Source organism: Jaculus jaculus, chromosome 11 (assembly GCF_020740685.1).
Source record: "Jaculus jaculus isolate mJacJac1 chromosome 11, mJacJac1.mat.Y.cur, whole genome shotgun sequence".
In the NCBI taxonomy this organism is placed as follows: Eukaryota; Metazoa; Chordata; class Mammalia; order Rodentia; family Dipodidae; genus Jaculus; species Jaculus jaculus.
The window spans coordinates 82508216-82521178 of NC_059112.1; the positions used below are offsets into that span (position 1 = coordinate 82508216).

General features: G+C 40.0%; 1 protein-coding gene across 5 annotated transcripts in view; it reads right to left on the reverse strand.

Annotated features, from left to right (window-relative positions):
• The window catches only part of Pld1 (phospholipase D1), a 224524-nt gene that overhangs the window by 59836 nt on the left and 151725 nt on the right, over window positions 1-12963 (reverse strand). For all 5 annotated transcript variants that reach the window (XM_045161639.1, XM_045161640.1, XM_045161642.1 and 2 more), the window contains one exon: window positions 12421-12534. In XM_045161639.1, coding sequence (XP_045017574.1) covers window positions 12421-12534 — 114 coding nt within the window. The remainder of the gene's footprint in view (window positions 1-12420; window positions 12535-12963) is intronic.

Below are 12963 nucleotides of genomic sequence, written 5' to 3' on the forward strand. Positions count from 1 at the left end.
CTTTCTTTCCCTTCTGAATCTCAAAACTTGTCCTGAACGAGGCTTGACAAACTCACCATGAAAGATAAAAATTAGTAATGTCAAGTCAGTGCCAAGTCACATGTCATGTCTAATCAACTTGGAGTGGCTTCCTGGACAGCTGTGTTGAAGACAGGATTATTGGGGCAGGGTATACCAGGGAATCTCTGAGGTTGATTAGCTACGGCTGCTGTGAAGGGGAAGCAGGAAGGTCACATATCTGTCATTTTTCATGAAGGACAAGGCAACTGGTTCCCTTCTTGGAGGCATTCAGATGTTTAAAGTAAGTAACTACACACCGAAAGAATTCTCAGGCTGGAGAGATGACTTAGCAGTTAAGGTGCTTGCCTGTGAAGCCTAAGAAATCATGTTCGAATCTCTAGGCCCCACATAAGCCAGATGCACAGTGGCGTAATTGCGCAATGTCGCACATGCGCAAAAGGGCGTGCACACGTCTGGAGCTCAACTGCAGTGGCTGGAGGCCCTGGCACACCAATTCTTTCTCTCTGTCTCATAAAACCAAAAGAAGTTTCCTGTTTCAGCTTGTGGTAAACAATATACACAAGTGCACTCCTCATCCCCTGATGTCCTCAACCCACAGTACCGCTGAGCTCAGCACAGGAAGTCATCACCTCCTGAGAGCATTCAGCATAACATATTCCACTGCCAAGTGCAAACCCAGAACTTTTATTCACATTACTAATTCAGGGGCTAGGGGTACAGTTAGCAAGCATGAGGACTTGAGTTTAATCACCAGTTCCTATGTAAATGCATATGTAAGTGCAGGTATGGTGACCCACTCCACAATCCCACTGAAGAGGCAGAGTCAGGATGATCCCTGGAACTTGCTGGCCCGGACATCTAGCCTAATTTGTGACCTGCAGGCCAATGAGAGATCTGCTTCAAAAAGAGGTGGACAGTGTACCTGAGGATGATACCCAAGGTTGTCCTCTGGCTTCCCTACACACGTACATGTATGTGCGCGTGCACACACACATGCAGAGAGAGAGAGAGATTCAAAAAGGAAAGCAATTGAAAAAAATTAAACCAGTTTTGATCAAACTTGAAAGTTCTCTTTTAACCAGTGTTAGCAGTATTAGTCATTTACTCTCTAATTAGTTAAACATCTGCCTGTCACCACAGGATAAATGGAAAGTAATGGTTTCTCATTGTTGCTCTGCCTGCACCCTTGTCCCATGGGACCCTGAAGTTATGGGTAAATCATCTCCACTGCTGTATGTTCTTGATGATCTAGAAAGTTCTATCAACAGTCAAGAAAGTGGAGCTTTTTGGGTTGGTTTCCTTTTTTATTTATTTTAAATATTTAATTAATTAATGTATTCATTTACTTATTTAGGAGAGAGAAGGAAAAAGAAGCAGATATATATATATCTGTCTACATATATATATATATGCAGATATATATATGGAGAGAGAGAGAGAGAGAGAGAGAATGAGAATAGGCATGCTAGGGCCTCTAGCCACTGCAAAGGAACTCCAGATGCAGGTGCCACCTTGTGCATGTGGCTTTATGTGGGTACTGGGGAGTTGAACCTGGGTCCCAAGGCTTTTCAGGCAAGCCTTTTAACCACTAAGCAATCCCTCCAGCCCATATTTATTTATTTGTATTAATCATTTACTTGCAAGGACACAGAGAGAGAATGAGAGATAAGTGTGTCAGGGCTTCTTGCTCATACAAACTCCAGAAACATGCATCACTTTATGCATCTGGCTTTACATGGGTAGTGGGAAATTGAACCCAGGCTTTCAAGCAAGTGCCTTTAACTCTGAGCCATTTTTCCAGATGTGATTTCCTTTTTTTTTTTTTTTTTTTTTTGTTTTTACGTTTCAGATTGGTTTTCTTCTTTGCTCTTCACTGGCCTCACCAGCCTGTATCTGATTTCTGTTTACAAGCCTATGTAACTGAGACAAACCTCAAGACCCCCCCCCCTCACATGCAGAGATGTGGCCCCACTGCCCTGGGGGTGAAATCTAACTTGTACTTTTCAAACCCCAAGTATGAAACCCAGCCTTAAGAGTACATGGAAATGACATAGCTCTGACTTTATGACTTAAACTCTAAATTGTAACTGGGACCAGTCATTTTCCTTTGTACTGTGTCCTATTTTTTAACTTAAAACACAGTCTTCTCTTTCACCACAGCTCTAATCCCCTTCATACACTGGGCCTATGAACCAGCACATAAAAAACAGAAGTTTCCTCTTAAAAAGCCTTCATAACTTGCTTAGTATTTGCCCCAAATTTCTTGACTTGTTCTCACTGCCGTGTTTTTTATTGTCTATGAGTTCAGTGCATATCTTAATTCCTTTTCATTTTCCTAGGCTTCCAACTCAATCATAGAACAAAGACTGCTTAGGTCCAGAGAACTTTTTGCATGTCCCTCAGTCAGAGGCTCCCAAGGGGCAAGGGAAGTGCTTAGGCTGTTGAGCCTCACTCGGCCAGTCAGAAATGAAGAAATACAGGCAAGAAAAATCTAGAAGTAGGCCTAAAGGGTGTTTTGTTCTCTCAGGGTCGGTGGTGGTTTAAGTCTGATGTTCCCTATCTACTTGTGTTCTGAATGCTTGGTCCCTAGTTGGTGGAAATTTGGGAGGTGGAGCCTTTCTGGAGGAGGTTTGTTTGGTGGGGTGTGGGGGTGCTTAAGGGGGTTACAGCCAGCTCCCCCTTGCCAGAGCTTGGTTCATTCTCCTACTGCTGCTCACACCACCTGCTGTGGCAGAGGTGATGCCCATGCGATGCTTTCCCCTTGCCATCATGAGGCTTCCCTGCATGACTGTAAACCAAAATATAGACTTTCTCTCATCAGCTGCTTTTGATCAGGTGCTTTGTCCCAGCAACCAGAGGGTAACTACAACAGGCTTTTCCTGTTAACAACCTCTTGTCTTTTTTCCTTGTTTGTTTGTTTTTTCAAGGTAGGGTCTTGCTCTAGTCCACGCCGACCTGGAATTTACTATGTAGACCCAGGATGGCCTCTAACTCATAGCCATCCTCCTACCTCTGCCTGCCGAGTGCTGGCCTTAAAGGTGTGTGCCATCATGCCCAGCTCACAACCTCTTCTCTTTTGAGTGCTGGCCATCCACATGATGGTGAAATTATTCGTGACGTCGATCTTTTGTCTGAACCAAAGGAAAGGTTGAAGGAGAGAAAGAAAAGATAATTTTTAAACAGTGAGGCAGTAGGATCAGGGGCATCCTCTGCTACGTAGTAATGTTGAGGTCAATATCAACAAAAATAAATTAATGACCTTTAGGGTGAGTTTTATTCAATTTCCCAGTGGAGTCACAGTCATTTGGCTACAGTCATATGACATTAAGAGGGTGGCTATGGTATTAAATCCTTTAAAGATGAAGTACCTTATACAAAGGCTACCTTTTCGTCCCTTATTGGACTTTTGGGAAACAAGAGGCTGGGGATTCACTCAGTGGTAGAGCATTAGCCAGCATGTGCAAACAGGGCTGCAAGAAAAGGCACAGGAGGGCTGGAGAGACTGCTTGGATGTTAAGGTGCTTGCCTGTAAAATCTAAGGACTCAGGTTCAAGTCCCCAGCACCCATGCAAGCCAGATGCACAAGGAGTTGCATGGGTCTGGAGTTTGTTTGCAGTGGCTAGAGGCCCTAGTGTACCCATTCTCTCCCCCCACCTTATCTCTCTCAAATAAATAAAAAATTATTCTATTTTAAAAAATAAAGAAAAACATACACTGAGGTCCAGATCCTATTCTTACGTTCTAAACCCTATGCATTCATGACTTGACAACCTAATGCCTGCGGGAAAGAAGGCTTCTCAGTGGAAGAGGAATGGAGGTTGGGCAAAAGAAGGCTATGATAAAAACACATGATGTTATCTGTGAAAATTATCAACAAGACATTTTAAAAATTGAGCTACAATGATGGGGTAGTGGTTAAGGAGCTTGCCTGCAAAGCCAAAGGACTTAAATTCAATTTTCCAGAACCCACAAAAAGCCAGGTGCACAAGGGGGAACATGCATCTGGAGTGCATTTGCAGTGGTTAGAGGCCCTGGCATCCCATTCTCTCCCCCTCTCTCTCAAAAAAATTAATATGTTTTTAAAAAGTTTTAAAAATAAACCAGGATGGTGGTGCACGCCTTTAATCCCAGCACTCGGGAGGCAGAGGTAGGAGGATCACCATGAGTTCGAGGCCACCCTGTGACTACATAGTGAATTCCAAGTCAGCCTGAGCTACAGTGAGACCCTACCTCGAAAAACCAAAACAAAACAAACAAAAAAAGGTTTTAAAATAAGTGTTTATATCCAGGGAAAAAGATGAAAGTACTATCGTCAGAACATTAACACTAGAGGGGAAATGTAGCAAATTAATATATTTTTTCTATTTCTACTTATCTTTGACATTCTTATCTTCAAAAAGATTTACTTCCTGCATATACAGTTTTCCCAACTATAGTTATCTCATCATTTCTGAAAAAAATGTCTATTGAAAACCAGTAGCGTTCCAAATTTTGATAGGTCTAATAATTTTTAAATTGAGGAAGGGCCCTAGCAGAAAAATAATACAAGCTTGGCATGGTGGCTCATATGTTTAGTCCCAGCATTCAGGTGGCTGAGGTAGGATAACCACAGTGAGTTCAAGGCCATGCTAGGCTCCAGAGTGAGTTCCAAGTCAGCCTGGGCTACAATGAGAACCTCAAAAACAAATAAACAAAACGTGCAAAATGTATGAATGTAAAATTATGTCTTTCCTTTGTCTTTCTCTTGTTTTCTCTTCCTCTTTGGCTTTCTTTTTTTCTGATACAAGTTCTCATACATCTCAAGTCTCCACCTTTCTATATAGCAAGAATAACCTTGAGCTGCTGCTTCTCTCTCTACCTCCAAAGGGCTGGGATTACACAGGTGTGTACCACACCTGGTTTATGCAGTGCTGCGGATGCAACCCGGAGCTTCATGCATGTTAAGCAAGCATGCTCCAAGCTGAGCTATAGCCCCAGACCTACATATAAGTTTTAAGAGAGGCTTGGGCAGGTGAAGAACCCCAACTCTACTCTAGTGCCTGGAGGTGAAGAACAAGTTGTTCCCCACATCCCTGCCTTCACGTTAGTCAGCCTGGAGGTGATTTTCACTTTATAGACAGAAATGCTGAAGAGTTCATCGTGAAGATATGAAATGTGGATGACTAGAAGGATAAAAGAAATTATAAACTTGAAATTAAATAGTTCATCAATAGTGTTGCATTTTCTAACTTGTCCTTCCTGGTGATTTTAGTAGAAATTGTCTTCTATGGATGCCACGTAGTGAAATGTATTTATGGTTCTGTCATTCATTTAGATATTTTCATTTTCTCTCCATGATTCACAGAAATGAGTTCAGCTGTCAAGGTACAAATTCTGAGCAGTGGTTTATTTTTAATAATAAATGTAATAATAAGTATTTTAAAAAGTCAGAAGTGGTGGGCACTTGAGCTTGATAAAGGATCTGAACTCTATCAGGAGGCATAAATGCAAGTCAACACAGTTACATGGGTGTCTCATTTATGGAAGATATTGAATAAAATGTTTCTCTTTTGTCACCTGAAGGGAGCACCTATCTGACTCACACCCATAATAATGCCTTCCTGCAGGGAAAGAAAATCTCCAAGAAAGAACAGGACTTGTGGAGGACCCACACGACCACACTATCTACATTTCACATCACACAGTGTACTCCTGACCTGAGAGGTTTTGAATATATTTTATTATCCTGGGCCAGGTGGCTTATGACTATGATTCCAGCATTTGGGAAGCTGAGGTAGGGGACTTTTCATGAATTCAAGGCCAGCCTGAGCTACAGAGTGAGTTCCAGATCAGTCTGGGCTGGAGTGAGACCCTGCCTCAAAAAAGGAAGAAATAAACAAAGAAAAAGAGAAAGAAGAAACAAACAATGAATGCAGCTTATGATACATACCAGTTCTCTATGTCTCCAGAGGTGTTTGCCTAGCACTTTGCACTTCTTTTTGATCCCTGCTGTAGTGTTGCAAAATCTGTATCATCCAGAACAGACCTACACCAGTGCCGCCTGAGTCTTTACTGGCCTCAGCCCCTGCCCTGCGCCATCAGTCCTGATACGCGTAGTGTTCTCCTCTGGAGTCTTCAGTAAAAACACCAAACAAATTTTCTTTATTTTTATTATTTTTTTCTTTTCACAATTTTTATTAACATTTTCCATGATTATAAAAAATATTGCATGGTCATACCCCCCCCACTTTCCCCTTTGAAATTCCAATCTCTATCATATTACCTCCCCATCTTAATCATTGTACTTACATAAATATAATACCAATCTGTTAAGTACCCTCCTTCCTTCCTTTTTTTCCCTTTATATCTCCTTTTTAACTTACTGGCCTCTGCTAGTAAGTATTTTCCTTCACACACAAAAGCCCAATCATCTGTAGCTAGGATCCACATATGAGGGAGAACATGTGGCACTTGGCTTTCTGGGCCTGGCTTACCTCACTTACTATAATCCTTTCCAGATCCATCCATTTTTCTGCAAATTTCATAACTTCATTTTTCTTTACCACTGAGTAGAACTCCATTGTATAAATGTGCCACATCTTCATTATCCACTCATCAGTTGAGGGACATCTAGGCTGGTTCCATTTCCCAGCTATTATAAATTGAGCAGCAATAAACATGGTTGAGCACGTACTTCTAAGGAAATGAGATGAGTCCTTGGGATATATGCCTAGGAGTGCTATAGCTGGGTCACATGGTAGATCAATCTTTAGCTGTTTTAGGAACCTCCACACTGATTTCCACAATGGCTGGACCAGATTGCATTCCCACCAGCAGTGTAGAAGGGTTCCTGTTTTTCCACATCCCCGCCAACATTTATGATCATTTGTTTTCATGATGGTGGCCAATCTGACAGGAGTGAGATGGAATCTCAATGTAGTTTTAATCTGCATTTCCCTGATGACTAATGACGAAGAACCTTTTTTTTTATGCTTATATGCCATTCATATTTCTTCCTTTGAGAATGCTCTATTTAGTTCCACAATCCATTTTTTGATTGGCTTGTTCGATTCCTTATTATTTAACTTTTTGAGTTTTTTGTATATCCTAGATATTAATCGTCTATCAGATATATAGCTGGTGAAGATTTTTCCCATTCTGTAGGTTGCCTCTTTGCTTTATTCTCTGTGTCCTTTGCAGTGCAAAATCTTTGTAATTTCATGAGGTCCCAGTGATTAATCTGTGGTTTTATTACCTGAGCAATTGGGGTTGTATTCAGAAAGTCTTTGCCAAGACCAATATGTTGAAGGGTTTCCCCTACTTTTTTCTCTAGCAGTTTCAGAGTTTCAGGTCTGATGTTAAGGTCTTTAATCCATTTGGACTTAATTCTTGTGCATGGAGAGAGAGAAGAATCTATTTTCATCCTTCTACAGATATATATCCAGTTTTCCCAACACCATTTGCAGAAGAGGCTGTCTTTTCTCCAATGAGTATTTTTGACATTTTTATTGAATATCAGGTGGCTATAGCTACCTAGACTTACATCTGGGTCCTCTATTCTGTTCTATTGATCTACATGTCTGTTTTTGTGTCAGTACCATGCTGTTTTTGTTACTACGGCTCTGTAGTATAGGTTAAAATCAGGTATGGTGATACCACCAGCCTTATTTTTGTTGCTCAGTATTATTTTAAATATTCAAAGTTTTTTGTGATTCCAAATGAATTTTTGGATTTTTTTTTTCTATTTCCATGAAGAATGCCTTTGGAATTTTGATAGGGATTGCATTAAATGTGTAGATTGCTTTTGGTAAGATTGCCATTTTCACAATATTGATTCTTCCAATCCAGGAACAAGGGATGTTTCTCCACTTTCTAGTGTCTTCTGCAATTTCTCACTTGAGTGTTTTAAAGTTCTCATTATAGAGATTCTTTACTTCCTTCGTTAGGTTTATTCCAAGGTACTTTATTTTATTTTGATGCAATTGTGAATGGGAGTGATTCTCTGATTTCATCCTCTGTGTGTTTGTTGTTAGCATATATGAAGGCTACTGATTTCTGTGTATTTATTTTGTATCCTGCTACATGGCTATAGGTTTTGTTCCACTCTAACAGTTTGCTAGTAGAGTCTTTAGGGTCCTTTATGTATAGAATCATGTCATCTGCAAATAATGATAACTTGATGTCTTCCTTTCCAATTTTATCCCTTTTATGTGTGTCTCTTGCCTTATTGGTATGGCTAAGTCTTCCAAAACTATATTAAATAAAAGTGGGGACAGTGTACACCCTTGTCTTGATCCTGATTTTAATGGAAAAGCTTCCAGTTTTTCCCCATTTAGTAATATGTTGGCTGTAGGATTGTCATAAATAGCTTTTATTATATTGAGATATGTTCCTTCTATTCCCAGTCTCTGTAGAACTTTTATCATGAAGGGATGTTGGATTTTGTCAAACACTTTCGCTTTGTCTAATGAGATGATCATGTGATTTTTGTCCTTCAGTCTATTTATAAAATGTGTTACATTTATAGATTTGTGTATATTGAATCATCCCTGCATCTCTGGGATAAAGCCTACTTGGTCAGGGTGAATGATCTTTTTGATATATTCTTGTCTTCTGTTTACCAATATTTTGTTGAGAATTTTGCATCTATGTTCATGAGGGAGATTGGTCTGTAATTTTCTTTTTTTGTTCTATCTTTGCTGTGATAGTATGTGCCTTTGATTTTTTGAATTTCTCAGGCATCTGTTGTGGTGTTACCTTTTTCATCTCTGATTTTATTAATTTGTGTCTCTTCTCTCTTTCTTTTGGTCAGATTTGCTAAGGGTTTATCAATCTTTATCAATCTTGTTTATCCTTTCAAAGAACCAACTGTTTGTTTCATTAATTCTTTGGATTTTTTTTGTTGTTGTTGTTTCTATTTCATTAATTTCTGCCCTAATCTTTATTATTTCTTCCCATCTACTGCTTTTTGGTTTGCCTTGTTCTTTTTTTCCTAAGACTTTAAGGTGAAGCATTAGGTTGTTTACTTGCAACCTTTCTAATTTCTTAATATAGGCACTTAAGGCTATAAATTTACCTCTTAGAACTGCCTTCATTGTGTCCCAGAGATTTTGGTATATTGTGTTCTCATTATTGTTTGACTCTATAAATTTTTTGCTTTCCTTCTTGATTTCTTCATTGACCCATTCATCATGTAGTAGTGTATTGTCTAGTTTCCATGATTTTGTGTACGCTCTATAGCCTTTCTTGCTATTGATTTGTAGTTTAATTCCATTGTGGTCTGATCGAATGCAAGGAATTATCTCAATTTTCCTGAATTTGTTAAGTTTTGCTTTGTGCTGTCATGTTCTGGCACTCTATTAAACCTTTCATAGGTATTAACATCAAGCCCACAAGTGTTTATTCACAGAGAGGCAGATGAGAGGAAATAAAATGAAGCTGGGCATGGTGCCGCACGCCTTTAATTCCAGCACTCGGGAGGCAGTGGTAAGAGGAGCACTGTGAGTTCGAGACCACCCTGAGACTACACAGTGAATTCCAAGTCAGCCTGAGCTAGAGTGAGACCGTACCTCAAAAATAAAATAAAATAAAATATTTCCTCTTGCATATACTATTTTGCTTCCATATAAAAGAAAAACAAGTAAGCAAACAAACAAACAAAAGAAATAAAATGAGAAATCTATCAAATAACCCTTGGAAATTCCTGCTCCACTTTGCCCCTCAGTGGCTTCATAACATATTAGCACAACAAAAGCACTATACCATTCCATACTCAAGAGATCAGCAAGCTGGCACGCACTTCCCTGACCTTGAAAATGCTCTTGTGGAAGAGTCATCAGCACTTCACAGGTAAAGGCAGCTTGGGACACTCTTCCCTGGTTAACCTTCACAAAACATTCCTGAGCCCTATGTCTGTATAGCTGAAGGAAAAAAAAAAAAAAAAGAAAAAAAGAAAAGAAAATCCCTCCCAAGTCACTAGGGCTTGTAGGACCAGCTTTCAATACACCAGGCCAGCACTGGGGACCCCTCTCCTGACCTCATGCTAACTTCATTCCTCCCGTTGCTGGAGCCATGCTTTGCAGCAGTCTTTGAAGCTGGTGGTCTCTTTCCTTGGAGAAGAGACCCAGCTGCATCTCTCAACACCAAATGCGTGTAACTTACTGAACCATACTTTCAGAGAACACGCTTTGCACTGTTAAGTGAATTATCCAAATTCACAGCTTTCTGTCCCTAGCAAATTCAGTTTCCAGAAGCAGATAATTTATTTATTTTTGTCTGCCCCTGCAGGACCTATGTATGCTCTTAGGACCCCACTGTGCAGACAGATGGCACTTTAGCGTAAGTTGGCTGAAGCAATGAATGAATAAGTGAACATATCTTGGCATAAACAGAACTACACTAAACATCCCTGATTGATCACAAAAACCCCCACAGTCCTTACCAATGCATTTTTTGACAGAAACTACATTAATTTTGGCTACCTTTCATAAGTTGACCACCACACCAATTTTAATTCAAGTTCAATCTTCAATTCTCTTTTTCCTTAATGCCAACATTCTTATTTTATCTTCTAGCATGAGTAATTTTTCTTCCTTCATGTGGAATAAACAGGTTCATAAAATATTCAACTAATGTATAAATTTGTATAACTATCTGTGCCTCCAAGCCTAAATTAGTAATCTTCTTAAACTGAGATGAATACTTATTTGCTATAGGTACTCAAGTGGTTTATCCCTGTTATTCTATTATTTTGTCTGTGTTTTAAAATATCTTTATTTCTTATAGGCACACCCCTCTATTTGCACACAGGACAAGGTAATAGATTTAGGCTCTTTCCTTCCTTCCTCATTCCTTTTCTTTTCCTTTCCTTTCCTCTCTTTGTCTTTCTTTCCTTCCTTTCTCCTTCCTTCCTTCCTTTCTTCCCTCCCTCCCTTCTTTCTTTTCTCTTTCTTTCTTTCCTTCCTTCCTTCCTTCCTTCCTTCCTTCCTTCCTTCCTTCCTTCCTTCCTTCCTTCCTTCCTTCTCTCTCTCTCTCTCTCTTTCTTTCTTTCTTTTTCTGGTTCCAGAAACCAAACCCAATTCTTATGCTTGCTAGACAAGCAGCCTGCCACTGAGCTAAATTTCCAACACCAGCCCTTCCTTCATAAAATGACAGTCACTAGAATTCTATAATCCATGTCTGAATTATGTTAGTCCACTTTGATGATGTCAGTAGCAGAATATTTTCTTACATGTTGCGTGTGTGTGCACGTGTGCGCACACGTGCTTATTTGTGCACACACATGTACGTATGGAGGCTAGAAGTAAATGTTGAGTGTCTTCCCCAATTACCTTCCACTTTATTGTTTGAAACATGGTTTTTGACTGAACCCAGAGCCGACTTATTCAGTGAGCCAAAGAACCTCAAGGATCCTTCTGCCTTCCCAGAACTAGGATTAGAGGTGGACTTGGCCACTCCCATGAGTACTGGGGATTTGAAGTCATGTTTTCACGCTTGTGTAGCAGGTAATTTACCTATTGAACCATCCTTCCCAGCCCAAAAATATACATTTAATGCTAAAAAGGTAATGTCAAAGACAGCTTACAGCTTATCCTCATTTGGTCATCACATGACTTCAAAACATTTGGGGGGAGAGATGGTTCAGTGGTTAGGGCACTTGTCTAGGAAGCCTAAGGTCCTGGGTTTGATTCCCCAGTACCCACATAAAACCAGATAGATGCAAATGGTGGCACATCTGTCTGGAGTTCGTTTGCAGAGGCTAGAGGCTAGAGGCCATGGCATACCCATTTTCTCTCATTCTCTCTCTCTCAACTAAATAAATAAACACACATTTGAGCTACTGTTAGTTAAGGGAGCAGACTGAGCAACATTGAACTTGATGAGGATCTCAAGCTTCTCTTGGTAACTACTGGGTGGTCCTGGCTAAGACCCCGAGCTCCACTGGGGCTGAGTTTTCTTGTTTGTAATTTGAGATGGTTGGACTGGAGGTTGTAAACTTTTGTGACTCTCTTAAACAACTTCCTATTCCTATAAAAGAGCCTCTACAAGGCATCTGGTTAATTAAGCACTAAAATTCGACTGAAGTTCCACTAGCTTCCCAGATGCAGTTTCTCCCCCATTCCGGCTGGGTGAGCAGTTCCAGCCCAGGGGTTACTGCGCTCCTCCTGCTAGTGACTTCTCAGGGAATCACGGGACAGCTGTGCCTCCACTGTGATGCTTATAGAGACATGTGTTTAGTAGAGGCATACTTGCATTTTATAAATAATGTGAATTGAATCGATTTGAATAGAAAATATGAGTCTACTTATATTTGCTTTGAAAAAATCCATGTTGAGAAATCTGAAGGTAACGGTGCAGGCACTTAGTTCAGTCACGAGACGTTACTCAGTAGAACACTGCAGAAGAGCGAACCAGACTTACCTGCACTGTGGCGTGGACTGCGCCAGGCACCTGATACCTCAGCTCATGGGCTGTGGTTTGAGACTTCGGGAGCAGGAAAGGATACGACAGGGAGCGGTACTTTGGTTTCATAATCTGAAGTAAAAACAACAGTGAAAAACACACAAAAGGAGCCGAATGAGAGAAGAAGTCCATTCTTCCCTAGAAGGGAAAGATAGGCTTGTGTGACCAAAATAAAATATTAATGAACGTTTCTCTAAGCAAAAGGCTGGAGGTTATGCTTGCTTTCATTTATCATAGTTTCTTCTTTTGCTTTTTGTAGTCAGTCTATGTTCTTTTAGGTTTGTGACAAAGGATGAAATGTAATCTATAGTTATACAGGATTAAAGTTACTGAATTTTGTAAACTAATTTTTACTATGTTGTAAATGATTTGGCCCAGAAATATAGTGCTATTTCACTTTTTAAGCAATTTTGTGGTAAAATAGAATGAAGAATCAAAATTTATTTAAGAAATTCCTACCAGCTGGGCATAGTGATGGACACCTATAGATCCCAAAATGCT